The sequence below is a fragment of the Halichoerus grypus genome, chromosome 10 (assembly GCF_964656455.1).
Source record: "Halichoerus grypus chromosome 10, mHalGry1.hap1.1, whole genome shotgun sequence".
Lineage (NCBI taxonomy): Eukaryota > Metazoa > Chordata > Mammalia > Carnivora > Phocidae > Halichoerus > Halichoerus grypus.
Genome location: NC_135721.1, coordinates 70,053,675 through 70,069,842, shown reverse-complemented (window position 1 = coordinate 70,069,842; position 16,168 = coordinate 70,053,675). Strand labels below are relative to the sequence as shown.

At 44.5% G+C, this 16,168-nt stretch overlaps 1 protein-coding gene across 1 annotated transcript in view; it reads right to left on the bottom strand.

The window, feature by feature from the left end:
• The window catches only part of LHCGR (luteinizing hormone/choriogonadotropin receptor), a 54,459-nt gene that overhangs the window by 10,242 nt on the left and 28,049 nt on the right, over window positions 1-16,168 (bottom strand). The window contains 2 exon segments of the mRNA XM_036069221.2: window positions 2,569-2,643; window positions 7,616-7,684. Coding sequence (XP_035925114.2) covers window positions 2,569-2,643; window positions 7,616-7,684 — 144 coding nt within the window.

Genomic DNA, 16,168 nt, shown 5'->3' with positions numbered 1-16,168 from the left:
TGTTTTGCTGGGGGGTTATTTTAGGATTTTAATACTTAGGATTTTGAATTAGGATATTTAGGATTTTAAATTAGGATTCTAGAAAAGGCAAGTTCTCATTATAAAGGAGTAAATCTCTGATAATATATTTTCAGTCTCAGTGGAAGACCAGTGGGGGAAATGTTTCTGAGTTGTGGGTAGAAGGAATGCTTCTAGACACCACTGACACCCTAAGGGTGTAATGAGAACAGCTGCTTGTGTAATAAGACTAGGTCTGGTCCGACTGTTCTGGACAAGACAGTGCAGGTATCTCTATTGCTCACAGTCATTTCTAAGCAAGTGGACCAAGCAGCTCTTTAGGCAAAGACTATCAGGCAGGATGTCTTGTGACCACACTAACTTCATCATACACTTTGACCCAGAGGCAACTCTCTTTGGCTGGCTGTCCAGCGGCTGGGTCAGTAGCCAGCTTGCTCTAAGAGCTCTGCCTATAAGGTGTGCTGGACTACAGAGTCTCAACCAACCTGTGTGATTGTGAGTCTGGTGTACAATGAATATGAGACTTACAGACAAGGACCCTTGGGGTAGGGTGGCAGAAGCTGAGACACAGCAGAGAAAGCAGTGGGCAGGAGTCATGAGGTAGTAAAAGCAAAAGTCATGAGGTTGAGTGGAGAGTAGAGAGAGCTTTAGGATTGAGAGTGGCAGAAGTTAGGAAGTTGAGAAGGTCAGGAGTGGTGGGAATTAGTGGTGGGAATTAGGAAGTAAACAGAGTCAGGGGTTGATGATGGCAGGAATTAAGAAGAGTCAGAATGGATACCAGCAGGTCTGGGGACTAGGTGAAGTCAGGGGTTGACAGTGGTGGGGGCTAGAACGGGACACAGTTCGAGGTTGACAGTAGTGGGGCTAGGAACTAGACTGGATTGGGGGTTGACAGTAATGGGGGCTAGAACTAAAGACAATGAGGCGTTGACAGCAGTGGGGGCTAGGAACTAGACACAGTCAGGAGGGTTGATAGTAGTGGGGCCTGGGAACTAGACACAGTCAGGGGGGTTGATAGTAGTGGGGGCTGGGAACTAGACACAGTCAGGGGGGTTGATAGTAGTGGGGGTTGGGAACTAGACACAGTCAGGGGGGTTGATAGTAGTGGGGGCTGGGAACTAGACACAGTCAGGGGGGTTGATAGTAGTGGGGGCTGGGAACTAGACACAGTCAGGGGGGTTGATAGTAGTGGGGGCTGGGAACTAGACACAGTCAGGAGGGTTGATAGTAGTGGGGGCTGGGAACTAGACACAGTCAGGAGGGTTGATAGTAGTGGGGCCTGGGAACTAGACACAGTCAGGGGGGTTGATAGTAGTGGGGGCTGGGAACTAGACACAGTCAGGAGGGTTGATAGTAGTGGGGGCTGGGAACTAGACACAGTCAGGGGGGTTGATAGTAGTGGGGGCTGGGAACTAGACACAGTCACGGGGGTTGATAGTAGTGGGGGCTGGGAACTAGACACAGTCAGGGGGGTTGATAGTAGTGGGGTCTGGGAACTAGACACAGTCACGGGGGTTGATAGTAGTGGGGGCTGGGAACTAGACACAGTCAGGGGGGTTGATAGTAGTGGGGGCTGGGAACTAGACACAGTCACGGGGGTTGATAGTAGTGGGGGCTGGGAACTAGACACAGGCAGGAGGGTTGATAGTAGTGGGGGCTGGGAACTAGACACAGTCAGGAGGGTTTATAGTAGTGGGGGCTGGGAACTAGACACAGTCAGGAGGGTTGATAGTAGTGGGGGCTGGGAACTAGACACAGTCAGGGGGGGTTGATAGTAGTGGGGGCTGGGAACTAGAGATAGGGGGGTTGATAGCAGTGGGGGCTGGGAACTAGGCACAGTCAGAAGTTGACAGTGGCAGGGTTGGAAGTAGAGTGGTTCTGCTGCTTGCACCTCAGGGAGCCCGACAGAGAAGCTCAGCTCTGTCCGGACAAGTGCCAGGGGCAAGTCAGATCTTTGGCCTTTGCATGTCCATGGGTGGATACCAGGCAGGCAGCCACCCCTCTGTCAGCACGTAAGACAGCCCTGCATACTTGGTGTTATAGGTTGAATCGTGTCTCTTCCCAATTCAAATGTGGAAGTCCTAAGCCCCCAGTACCTCAGAATCTGACCTTATTTGGACACGAGGTCTTCACAGAGGTAATCATGATAAAATGAGGTCATTAGGATGGATCCAGATCCAGTATGACTGGTGTCCTTATAAAAAGAGGGAAATTCAGAGACCGGCAGATCCACACAGAGAATGCCATGTGAAGGCGAGAGTTCTGTTGTCACAACCAGAAGGCACACCGAGCAGCAAGGAGGGAGGCCTGGAACAGATCCCACCTTCACAGCCCTCAGGAGGAATAAGCCTGCTGATACCTTGGTTCAGACGTCTAGGCTCTAGAATGCAGACAGTTTCCGTCACGTTAGCCCTCCCAGTTTGCGTTATTGGTTGATGGCAGCCCTTTCACATTCGGAGGCTGAATCTCCACAAACCAGCCTGGGGACAGTGTGGCTGGACACCCTAAGCAGGCCTGGGTGGGGAGGGAAGGCAGCACCCCTGTACTCACAAGATGCTAGGTCCCGTGGCCCCCCGGAAGGCTCCATTGTGCATCTTCTCCAGGTGTGCATTTTCCTTGAGCTCCCTGTGGGGAAGGAAGTGTCCTTAGTGGAGTTTGTACTGTCATGGGTTACCGGTCACGGCGGCACAGACACACGTTTGGAGCAGCCTGCCTGCGTGGTGCTCAGCGCTAGAGGGAAAGGGGGGACTGTAGGGAAAGTGGAAAAAGACATGCGGTGTCGGGCAAACTGTCCAGTTGCTGGAGTGTGTGTCTGGCCCCACCTTTCCCCTGCAGTGTCCGCCTCACTAGGCAGAATGTGTTGTCCTCCAGCTCAAAGTGCTCACCCCTTCCTGGCCTGGAGTTAGGACAGCTGGCCGCAGCGCAACTGCGCCAGGATGAAACTGCTGCTCCAGTGTTCAAGGCTGAAGGGTGGAGGGCAGCCTGCTCTGTGTCCCGCGCCCCACCGCCCTGACCTTGGAGGCCTCAGAGTTGGCTAATAGTCATCTACTGAAGTTTGCCAGTACTTCACTTGAAAAGAAAAAGTAGGGTCCACTCAAAGATAGCCCTTTCATCATGGGAATTGTACTCTTTTTTTTTTTTTTTTTTCCGGCATGCATTCTCTGGGGGTAGGAAAGGGGAGGAAGAACAGCCTGTGTAGAAAATTGCCCCACACCCTGCACGCCCCACACGGGGTCCTGTGCTGGGTATGTGATTGTCGCCAGTATGCATGTTGTGGAAACAAAAGGGTTGAGGGCTACTGTAGTTAAAGCTGTGGCACAACCAAACACTGCTATGCAATAGCTACCTGATGCTTCTGTTCCCTGGAGCTCCAAGCAGCTCAGGGTGAACTGCTCAGGATCAGCTAGCTCAGCCTGGCTCTGCCGAGTGGCCTCCTGTCTGGGCCCTGACGCTGGGGTCTCCAAGCCCAGGCCCCTCTCTGGGTGGACTAGGAAGCAGGGAGAGGAGTTCCTGGGCTCAGGCTTGCTGGCCTTCTTTTGAGCACTTTCATTCTATAAGAGAAGATTGGTGCCTCAAAGAGCCTTCTAGAACATGCCTCCATTGTTGGTGTGGTGATTTCAAGCATGGGAGCATGATTCTTCTGCATCACCATTACAGTGTTGCATAGCAGAACAAATAGACCAACACCCGCTCTCCCCTCCCCTGCAGGATGCTTAGGCATCGTGGCTCGTCTCATAGCTCTACATCTTCTTCGTTGTCTTTCTGTATGTCTCCACATCATGCCTGCCATTTAAAAACTACAAAACCCCCTGCATCTTGCTCCCTGGGAGGCTGTTTTCCACATGCTTCTACTAAGCGTTTTCCTTGGAAATCCTCAGCCCTTCCATCAGAAGGCACCTGTCAGTCTCATACAGTTCCATCCCCTGGGTGTATTTCCACTTTCAAAGAGATGAGGTTGTCAGAGTCAATTGCTGTTTAAAATCTAAATCAAAAGAAAATTTCCTTTCCAAACCTCCATGGCTCTTCTTCCTGATTTGGTTTGTTTTAATTATGTTCTGTTATGGTCACAAATCATTGAAACGGGGCTCTGTGAGCAAATAATCCTCATGTCAGCCAGGTCAAATTAATTGTTCAAATTTCATGACAGAGCATTTCACATGTTTTATTAAAACTCAGATCTTTCCGTGTACTGATAATTCTGCATTATGTAACTCGGTTGAAAATAAATTTGTCTACCACGTTTTCCTGGGGGTCACTTTCATGTTCCCAAGTGACACAGCCCTCCAGGTATGAGAAGCACAGGCAGGATAACCTCTTGAAGCACAGTGGGAGAACGCCCAAACTCCACCCAAAATGTTCATAAGTGGGGTGCTCTGGGAATGGTAGGGACTGATTCTCAGAACCCTGGAGGTGTCTGAGGGCAACCCTCTGGTGCTGCTTCTCTCCACCCTGTCTTGCATTAGTAAATAGGAAGTTTGAGAACTTTGTAGGGCCTTGGTGTCATCATTCTGAACAACTTTGAACAGGCCCACGTATGAGGAAGGTGTCAGATACTGGGTTGAATGTATAGTTTGAAAATTTGGCTTGGCGGTTTTAAAACCTACCTCCCCTTCCCTGCTTCGATCCTTCAATGGGCCTCCTTGCCCGTGGAAGAGAATTCACTCTTTTCCATTGCCACTGAGTTCTGCATGATTTGTTCCTGCTTCATGTCCAGGTTTGTCTCATACCCATTTCCCCTTGCTGATGACCCTCTAGCCACACTGTCCTCTCTATTCCTGGAGCTTACAACTTCTTTTCTTTGCACATCCTGCTTCCTCTTCCTGTGACGTACTTCCCCTCACTATGGCCATGGTGGACTCTGTCATCCTCTAGGCTCAGCCTAAATTTCATGTCCGTGGCAAAGCTATCCCTGGGCACCTAACCTAAAGTCAGTCAGTCCCTGACTCGCAGATCTCAGTAGTGGGTTATTTCCTTCATAGGATATATCCCTATCTGCAATAACTTCATTTATTTACTTGTCTTTTTGTCTGTGTCTTCTGCTAGAAGAGAAACCTCATGAGGGCAGGGACCCTTTCCACTCTGCCATCGCAGACCCAGCTCCTAATGGTGCCTAATATATCAGTGATTCTTAATAAATGTTATTGGATAAATAAATGAATGAAATTGATTTGTATCCTTGGCAAACTGATTGGTGTTCTTGGCTTCCTCTTTCTTGCAGCAGTGAGGTATGGAAGATACAGAATCTTGACTAGTTGGACTTTTTGAAGTTCACACTCATTTTGCCATCACTGAAGCAGCTGGGACACTGCCAACCAAGGCCCTCCGTCCCAAAGTCCTGTTGTCCCTGACCTCCCGAAGATGTCCTCTGCTGGTGTCCCTCCCACTCTGTTTGCTTTTGCTCTGGCTTCTCCTCCTTTCTTGTTGTCCCCCAATTTTATATTCAGTTCTCTTAGTTCCCCCCTCGTCCAGGTGACCTCAGCCACGAAGGCCTTCAGTCACCCCCTGTATTCAGAGAGCTGGTGTCTGTCGCTAGCCCTGCCCCCCCCCTTCTGTCCTTTCTGCTAGCAAATGAACCTTCTTTAAGTGTCTCTCACACTTTGCATTCCAGAACTTTCAACAGCTTCTCATTTTCTACAGAAGAGAGTCCAAATTCTTTACTGTGGCACCTGAGGCCCTTCCTGCTTTGTCCCTGACTCACACCTAGAACTTTCTAAAAGGTACTGTGTGCTGTTCTGTGAACATATGCTTCCTCCTCTGGGCCATTCTCTTTGTTATCCTCTGCTTAGAATGCATTTTCCTTCTCTCTTTGCCTCTCTGACTTAGAACCAGCTCAAATTCTATGTCTCTCCTGAGGCTTTCTCTAATTTTCTTCTCTTCTGCCTTTGAAATCCCAGAGGACTTTACTTCTCTCAGGGGAGGCATCATGCTTCGCCTTCTGTTTTAGTTACTACTTAGTGTACAGTTTATATACCATTTGGCGATGCTTCTTCCTAGGCTCTAAGCTCCTGTGGGGCAAACACTGGGGCTTATTCATCTTCATTTCCACCCCAGATATAGCATGTTCCTCAAACACAGCTGATGCTTGGCAAACCCTTGTTGAGTGAATGAGGCATCTGAAAGTACTGTGCCAGGAGAGGATATGATTTGATTTTGGCAGAAACAGATTCAATTGGCTAGAGAGTTAAATTCAAGTCAACAAGAAAATGAAGGAAAATTTACTCCATGAGTTCAAGGTACCATTTCTCGAGCACTTGGTATGTGCCAGACTCAGGCTAAGATTATAAAAATATAATCTTATTTGTCATTCATTCGTTCATTTGTAGTTAATGAACTGTGCAATGTGATAAATAATAAATGAGCACATACTCTGTGCGAGGCACTGTGTTAAGTACGAAGGATTCAAAACAGACCTTTTCATTTTTGGAAATAAACAAGCCCATTAGCGGCTCTATTTTATGGCTGAGAACACTGTGGCTGGGATAGGTTAAGTAACTTGCGCAAGGTCAAGCTGATAAATATTGGCATTGGAGTTTGAAGCCCAGTCAGTGACTCTTAGCTCTGTTCTCTTCGTCACCAAGCTCTGTAGCATGGTATGGATATAATAGAGTCTTTGGTTAATATGTATAGTTAAATAGTCTATTGTATAGACATGCTGCTCAACTTGAGGCTGGCGACATCAGCATCTCCTGGGGCCTTGTTATAATTACAAATTCTCAAGCCCTACCCTAGACCCACTGAAGCAAAGTCTCCGGGGGTGGGGCCTAGGAATCTGTGTTTTAGCAATCTCCATGTTATTCTATGTGTGTTAAAGTCTGAGAAGCCCTTGTATAGACTGTGGCTTATATAATTTATTATAAAAGCCTTTTCTTAATTTTGGCTTCAGTTGTGCTTTTCAGGTGCTCTTAGTTTTTATTATACCCAACTGTAGGGTGATTGTCACCTCACTCTGTACCTGTTATGGTTCCAATGGCCCCAGCCCAGCAGGCTTAGTGAATGAGCCACTCTTTTAGAAAAGGAGCCATCGAAGGAAAGAGAGGTGGGGAACAATGAAGGAAGAAGTTGGTAGCAATGCTCTCCTTGAGTTAAAGGCTGTGAACACTGGGGACCGGGGTAGGATATGGTGAAAGCACCAGGCCCCCTCTGTGAAAAATGTGCTCCATAATCCCCCCTAGCAGTAGGGGGATGGGACTGCGAGTGGGCCTGTTGTGGCTGATTGGGCTGGTAGCTGGGGTTACCCGATTTCTCTGCGGTGAGGCTGGGGGAAGAATTTCTTCACTGAAATCGTGCTGCTTCTAACACACCATCAACCTGAGTGAGGGGGCTAGAGAGGGAGGCTGAGAGATGAGACTAAAGTAGGGTGTTGAATATTTTAGCAAACTGTCAACTTTAATGTCTCCAGGCTGCATCTATCTTTGAAATCAGGTGCTCTGGGGTTTCTAGCCAGCCAGTTGCCTAGTAACATGAGTGAAACACTGAGGACTAACCACTTGAAAGTTTATTTTTGTCCTGCGTTAGTTGCTGAAGATTGAATGTGATCTGGTAGCTAGAGTAATACTTCATTTTTATTCATGAGCTGGGGAAATAAGCACATACTTACAGGGAAATCAGTGTTGTCCCGTTGAAGGCATGACTTTGTATTTCTTCAAACCCATTTCCATATAGTTTGCTGAAGTGAGAGGAGAGAGGATTTAGCAGTGAAAGAAGCACATTTTGGAATCACACATTCTTCCTTCTGTGACATTTATTACTAAGATAATTACTGGCATTCACAATATCTAGCTCTGTTTCTCTAACATTTTGGATTCTAAGGTCCTGCTGATGAGATGGAGCTGGTTTTTTTTTTTTCTCTTTTTTTTTTTTTTTTAAGATTTTATTTATTTATTTGAGACAGAATGAGGGAGAGAGAGAGCACATGAGAGGGGGGAGGGTCAGAGGGAGAAGCAGGCTCCCTGCCGAGCAGGGAGCCCGATGCGGGACTCAATCCTGGGACTCCAGGATCATGACCCGAGCCGAAGGCAGTCGCTTAACCAACTGAGCCACCCAGGCGCCCCATTTTCTCTTTCTATTCTAGTTTGGCTTCACTTCGACCAGTGGCATCACCACCAATTTGTTTGTTTATTAAGTGTTTATTAAGTGCCAGGCACTTGATCAGTCATCCTACATGTATTTTGTGACTTAATCCTCATTGTCATTTCCATTATGCTGATGAGAAATCTAAGTCTCAGTGTTGTTGTGTTGCCTCCGCTTTCCGGGTGGCTGAAAGTGCAGGGCAGAGGAAGACTCCAGTACTGAGTTAGCTTTTCTTTTCCTTGGATGAGTATGTGTTTTTGCTAATGCCGTATTTGGCTCCATAACCAAGAAGATTTCAATGCCTGTAAATGGTTCTTTAAGACCAATTAGTGGATAGTGAAATCAGTTTAGTTGGGTGCAATCAGCATTTAGCAAAATGAAATAGAACAGAATAAGACAAAGTGGAAAATATTGGAGTGTGTTTCATGTAATTAGGATAGTACCATTTATGGAATTTTGTTCCACCATTTTTCTATGTTATGTACATAAAAGTATACATACACATATATAGATAATACATATACATCTGCCCAGAATAAGACATAAGAGGGTCCTCAAGACAGATGTTGGGAAATGTTGAAGCCAGGAATGAGCTTGGAGAGGATCAAGTGGCATACCTTCATTTTAGAAAGAAGAGAAGAGGCTCAGAAAGGAAAGTGACTTGTCTAAAGCCCAGCATAGGCAGAAATGGGACCAGAACATACTTTGTCTTGGGCTATTTCCAGTATATCCGTTTCACTGGTTGTTTTCACTTTTCTTCCCTGAGATATCCACATGGCCCCTCTTCCTCCTCCTGCAGGGCTGTGCTTGATGTCACGTTCTTGGTGCGGCCTTTCCTGGCTGCCCATTTAAACTCCCATCCTCCCTTCCCCCAGCATTCCCACATTCCCATCCCCACTCTTGGATTTGTGTTTCCTCTGTGGCTTTATCAGCATCTGACCTGTGATTATATCATACTCGTTCATCATCTCCCTTCCCTGGCAGAATGTAAGCTTCAGGAGAGCAAGGATTTCAAACTGTTCTGTTTCTTACAGAATCCCCTGCATCTAGAACAGTGCCTGGCATTTGGGAGGATTACAGTAAATATATGTTAAATGAATTGGATGAACAAATGGGTATATTTAAGATGAATTTCTTACTATAAATCATAGTCAACCAAGCAAGTTTGAAAGTCATAGTCTTAGAAATATTTGTGTAAGTTCTTCATGAACCGTGATATAATACTCAACTGAGAAAGGGCTATGTTATAACATAAAATTAAGCTCCAGCACCTGGCAAGACCCTAGCTTCCCTTTACAGGGTTGTTGGTAGTTGCATGGCCATGTAGGGATGGGCTAGTGGGTGCGACTTAAGATTAGACACCTTCCCCAGCTGTTCCTGTTCCAGGTGGCTGTTGTCTGCAAGGGTTCTCTAGACTTTGTTAAATAAAACAAGCATGGAATTGCGTCTTGTGGTGTATGTGTATGTGTGTAGTGTGTATGTGTGTGGGGGGTCTCTTTCTATCAATCCATAGCACACCTGAGACAAACCAGTGTATAGATAAATCTAAGCAGGCCTCAGGGTTGAAGCATGATATTTGAACACTGGCATTCAGAAAATAGAGATTACAAAATAATCCATAAAACCTCCCTATTAATTTGAGTTCAGAGCGACCTCATTTTGTAAAACCCCTGGGTCTCTCATGATGCTTGCTATCTGGCAGGAGCCCAGGCTTGCCCTTCCATGTGAGGAACAGGCTTCTCTGTCTTCTCCTGCTCTCCTGTGCTTTCTTCTGGAATTTTGAATTTACAACTTCACCTATGAGCTCTTAACTGTATTCTGTAATGGATTCTGGGTGCCATTTTTCAGTAGTTTTCTAGAATTTGAGGGGATAGTTACTTGGTTTATCTCTGTTGTCTTGTGTAATTACGCACAACCTTCTTGCCTCCTTAGCAGCTCAAAAATAGAATTCTTTTTTTTTAAGCATTTTTTTAAAAGATTTTTTTTTAAAGATTTTATTCATTTATTCATAAGAGACACAGAGAGAGAGAGGCAGAGGGAGAAGCAAGCTCCCCGCTGAGCAGGGAGCCCGATGCGGGACTTGATCCCAGGACCCTGGGGTCATGACCTGAGCCGAAGGCAGACGCTTAACCATCTGAGCCACTCAGGCGCCCTTTGAAAGATTTTTTACTTATTCATTTGAGACACAGATACAGAGAGAGAAAGAGCATGAGGAGGGGGAGAGGCAGAGGGAGAGGGAGAAGCAGGCTCCCTGCTGAGCCAGGAGCCCAATGTGAGGCTCGATCCCGGGACCCTGGGATCATGACCTGAGCCGAAGGCAGATGCCCAACCATCTGGGCCACCCAGGTGCCCCTAGAATTCTTTTTTAAATTTTACAGTTAGACTATTATTCTTTGGCAGTCCCTTATCATTTGGGGGTTTGAATTTCTTTATAGCAATCTCTTGTAGATGAAGGAATCATATTGGACTTTTCTTTGAACTTCTTTGAAATTGGATTTCTTAGAATCTCAACCAGGGTTTGTCAAAGCATTCCCCTTCATTCATTGACTCAGAATCAACTGGAGCTGCTTGCTGGAAATGCATACTCAAACCCACTGAGCAGGTGCCCTGCAGAGCTATGGAATCAGAATGTGGTAGTATTGTTCAGGAATATGCACTTTTATAACAAGCTCTCCCAGTGAGCTTGGGCATGCCAGTTTGGGGCCCCTTGCCCTAAGGTACAGCATGGGATGATATAGCTCTCAACATTTCCATATGCAGATCAGATGGTCTGCTGGATAGAACTTAGTCCAGAGTCTGGTTCCCTTACTGCTTTCCCTACCTGGTAAGCAATGGAGTTACGTGCATAGTGAATTAAGACAAAGTAGCTCCCACTCTGTTTTGAGCAAAGCAAAGCTGCCAGCACTTGTCTGGATGCCCATTCCCCATCATCCTTATGTGCTGTCCTGATCCTAGTTTTGATACATATTAGGATTTTATACTTTTTTTTTTTTTTTTTTTTTTTAGAGGGGCTTACAATGCCTTTGCTCTAAGTGCAGCTTGGTGGTTAAATTTGCAAGTCTTCAACCCAACTGCTCCCTACTTATTAGCTGAGTTACTTTAGGCAGTTACTTAACCTCTTTGTGTATTAATTTCCTAATCTGAAAATAGGGATGATAATAATAGTATTGACCTCAAAAGGCTATTGGGTGGATTAAAATGCTAAACATATGTGAAGCACTTAGAAATAAGTCCTGGAACACAGTAAATGCTTAATGTGTTGCCATTATTATTATTATTATTATTATTATTATATTTTGTAGTAGCTCCATCTCTCTGACCGGAATAGAGGGAAAGGGTCTCCCTTGCCATGCTCTGGACAGGAGTTCCATGAAATGTAGCAGGCCGTTTAATTGAACTGTTGTCTGCTGGGGTCGGGGCCTTCCTGTTCTTGGCGGAGCAAGTCAGTTTAGTGGCCTGGGCTGCCTCAGATGTACTCACTCTCCAGAGGCCCTCAAACATCTTTGGTCTGTGTTAGCATCATTGACATGCTTGTATTGGGACATTTTTCAGGTCTTTTTTTTTTTAAATAGTCTGGGTCCTGCTTGTCCCCACTTTCCAAAGAATGGGGCTCACTGTTTCCTTTGCAGCTGTTTCTCTTCAGCTTTGTTCTTACCAGTTGCACACAATAGAATGTGTTGCTTTGTTTTGATTAAAACTGGCTTCCTTACTTTGGAGAAGTTACGAATGTGAGTGGGAGGCCTCCTGCTGTCAGGCCCATACAATGCTTTAAAATGCCCCTTAAAACATCTGGAGAGTCACTTCAGATAACTTTTTTCCCAAAACATCATGGTGTCAGAATTAAATGAGGATGGCTCCCTTTGCCCTGAGGATGCTGTCACAAGCACAGAAATGATCCCCCCCCCATTACAATAGCTGCACCTTACTTTAAAGCATTGTCTATGTGCTCTATTCAAATGTCAGTAATTGTGATTCAAAAAGAGAGAATGTCACCTTTTTCTTCAAAATAAGGTTCAGGCTTAGAACTTAATCACAGATGAGACTCTCATTCTGAATGCTGCCTTAAAACAACTCCAAATATTCCTGGGGCTCTAAAAGCATTTCTGGGATTGTATTAACAGTATTAGATGATCTGCCATGGTTCCGTTTTGGATCATGTAAGCATCTAGTTTTTGGATGATTTTAAAGAAGAAAACTTAATATGTGTTTGCAGATTTGCAGGGTCTCAAAAAGTGGCCTCAGGGTTTCTATTTTAGAAATATGGTGATATATCTATAAGCAAATTTTTATCGAGTGACTATACAGCTACCTACTTAAAGAACAGGGATCCTAAATTCATCACGTTCTTCTCTGGTGGTAATTTGCTGGAGTCCTTTTATACCTGAATAATTCCTGTGTATGAAGTGTATGAAGACACTTCTTGAGTGGATGCCTTGGCCGTGGTTGTATGGATAACTTGTCACCAGTTCACTGTCACCAGGCTGATCTCTATATGCTGCTGTGACCCTAGTTTTGAATGTTCATCAAAATTCCCCCATTTCTGTGGGGCTCACAGACTCAATGGCAAGGAAATCCTCTCTCTAATGTGGGCATACCTCCTGCCTTTCAGCAGCGCTGAGTTGTTATGTTTTCCTTCAAGTTTCCCTCAGCCAAGTTCATGTCATCTTATATGACTTTACCATATGTAATAACAAAAAGATGTCAGGCTGCAATGGATTGTAATATATTGAATAAAATTTTTTTAAAAATCTACTTCCACAGTGATACTTAAAAAAGAGAGAGATTGAGAGAGAAGGAGAGGATTCTTTTTTTTACAGAAGAGTGCTGGTAATAAATGTAGAAGAATGATGAAATTTAAAACTTCCATTTTGTAACTCCCTGCATAATAACCGAATAATCATTTGATGCTGAAACCGTTAGCTGAAAAGTTGTTGGCCAATGGGCTAGTTGCACCAACTCAAAGTATCCCACTATTGCTTATTATTAATGACAAAGGGAAAAATGTGCCCTTACAATGAAGATGTCTGACAGTCACACTTTAACCAAATGGCCAAGGGGCATGGCATGATGTGCCTTCTGGTTTGATAAACTGGGAGAGACATAGCATGCCCTTTGCAGTGTTCTTGCAGAAATGTTGACCGAATCTAATCCTGATAATACAGTCAGATGAATTCAGACAACTGGCCTGGGCTCCTTCAAGGAATTGGTGTCATACAGAACAGAGGAAAGTGGGGGAGCAGACCTTCGTGGGTGGGGTAGGAGGTGAGGTTGGGAGCACTAAGTGACATAATAGTGAAAATGCAGTGCATAAAATTTTGATTGGATTCTGAGTCAAAAAAAATTCTATAAAAGACATTTTCATTGGAATGGGGACTGTAGATTGGACAATGTCATTAAATTCATGGTTTGTTTTTGTTTTTGTTTTTTTTGGGGGGTGTGTGTATAATGGTGTAGTTACGTAGAATGTCCCTGTTTTGGGGAGTTACATGCTGAACTATTTAAGGTATGAAGTGTCATAATATCTATAAACTTTTTTTGGATGGTTTGGTCAAAAAGAAATATGTTGTATATACTTACACATATAGAGATGGGGTGGGTGTAGCAAGCTGCTAATAGTTGGTAAATCTAGGTAAGTTGTATAGGGGTGTTATTGGAAAGACAAGTGGAAAGCGACTCCACTTGTCCACTGAAAATTTTAAAATAAAAAATATTTAAAGAGATGATGAGACATGGTGTTTTCAGGATGGTCTAAAACAACTGGCTTGCTGAATATTAGCTTTTAATCATGGTGGTGCCATGTAGTTGACACGATGTGGTTGAATTTGCACAAGAAGTATTAATCCCATTGGATACACAGAGACAGAGGCATGTCTGGGTGGTATAACTTGACTAGAGGTCATTAGACACAGGGCTGGGACTAGAACCCAGGCTTTCTGTTTCAACACCCAGCAGTCTCTTCAGTGTGGCTTATCACAGGTGCAGCCTGGAAGCTTGCCATCCTTTGCCAGGCATTCTTTCTCTGAGAATTAGCTGTCACGACCTTTCCTTCTCTTTGTGGAGTTCAGACATGAATCAAAGTTGTCTCTTTTTTTGAGACTGGTATGACGAGTCATCTAGAATATTTTAAAGGTGGTGCAGCCACATCCTGCTTGCTCAGGGGGTACATTTCAAGGTAGCCTCTTGAGGAGATTTAATGAAAAGCCAAAGTGGCTATAAGGGATGTAAGAGTATAATGCATAGTTTTAGCATTAACCCCACTGAGCTTCTCCAGCATCAAGTGAAGTGTTTTGTTTTCATTAAATGAGCTCACAGTTGGTAAAGATTTGGGTGGGGGGAAGGCAAGAAAGGTTCCACAAAAAGCAAAATCTCCAATACTACTAATAATGAAGAGAGAAGGCTCCTAATTAGGAAGTTGAACTTTATAGCTGAGAAAATAAAGCTTTCCTCTTTAAGTGTAATACCCTTTTTCCAACAGGGTGCTCCACAGGATCCTTCGCTTACAGAAGGGGCCATTCAGCTGAGAACAAGTGCCTAGCAAATGACTAATTACTCCCCCTCCAGATGAAGGGCTGAGAGTGAGGAGGGGGATGGAAGTCCAATGCCCCCTGGGCCCACTAGGAGAGATGAATCTGCAATCCTCATTAACTTCAGATGTGGGGCAATTATGCCCTGCTGGTAAGCACTATTCTTCTTAAAATCATAACTAACATAAGTTAATGGCCCCATAATAAAAATACTGTGCAGCTCTCATGTGCACATGCTGAAATGTGATGTGTGAAAGGAATCTTTTGTTGTTCCTTGAGTTTGGTGGGTTGGTCCAGTCTTGGTTGCTCACGAGGACCCTGTGGATCATCCCAACATTCATTTTCTTGTTGACTGTTCTCCACATATTCTGTCCTTTCATTCATTCCATTTCCACTTCATTCCTATGGCTGTACCTTTACCTGGGACAAGTACCATTTGGGTCCTGATTATTTTTAGATTTAGGTCAAAATCAAAGGAAGTCTTGGGTATTTGTGATCTTTGAATAAAGGCTACTCTACTGGGTGGTTTCTTATTACTTTTGTCAGAGTTACTTCTAAGCTTTTAATCCTTTATCCCAGCATTCAAGACTCAGCAATCCAATGTCCCCTCCACCTCTGCCATTTATCTAAACCTATTTCCTGTTTCTTAAGCTGGGTGTGTACTCCCCAATAAGTAAGACATACCTTGTTGTCCTCTTTCCCACAGCCATACTTTTGCTCATGATGTCCCCTCACTTAGACTACACGCTCCCCTTTTCTTGGTATGTGGTACCACATAATGGTTAAGACTGTGATTCTGGAGCCAGACGGAGTCTAAATCCTGACCCTGGGCAAATTACTTAACCCCGTAGTGCCTTGGTTTCCTCATCTAAAAATGGGGCTGATAGTCCCTACCTCATAGGGTTGCTGTGAGATGTAAACAAGTTTTTAAAAAGTACTTAAAAATAGTGCAGGCATTTACTAAGTGCTGTATAAATATTAGCTGCTATTATCACATTTACCCATACCAATGTTACTGATACTATGAGGTCTAACTCAAGTCTCAGCTCTACTGTGCAGCCTCCTCTGACTTTTCCAGCCCAAGAGGACTTCTCTAAGACTTCTAATTTCTGCGTAACACAAACTTTCACAGTGAATATCTACTGGTTTGTATTATTCTTTCATTCTTTCATGTTTGCCCCCATAATTTCTCCATTTCCTCATAATTGAGATTCTGAACTCCTTGGGGATATGGATCTTATGTCTTTTGTGTTCTCACTAAAGAATCCTAAGGTATGTGGTACCTCCCCATGCAGTCTTTGCTCTGTTTCTGATGGGGGTGTGATAAATGAGTAGTTCTAGATACATGCAATGGTGTGTTGGAAATACTTTATAAAATAGAGCTGGAAGAGCTTTAGTGTGTAAGGGAAGTAGAGGAGCAGAAAGACTGTAGAGATTTTCTAGGATCTCCTTTATCCTTCCTGGTGTTTAAGAGCTGCAAGTAAAGAATTTATCTTGAAAAAAATTTTTTTTTTGGTTGCTGCTCTGTATTCCCTGATTGCAATACTCTGAGCTGG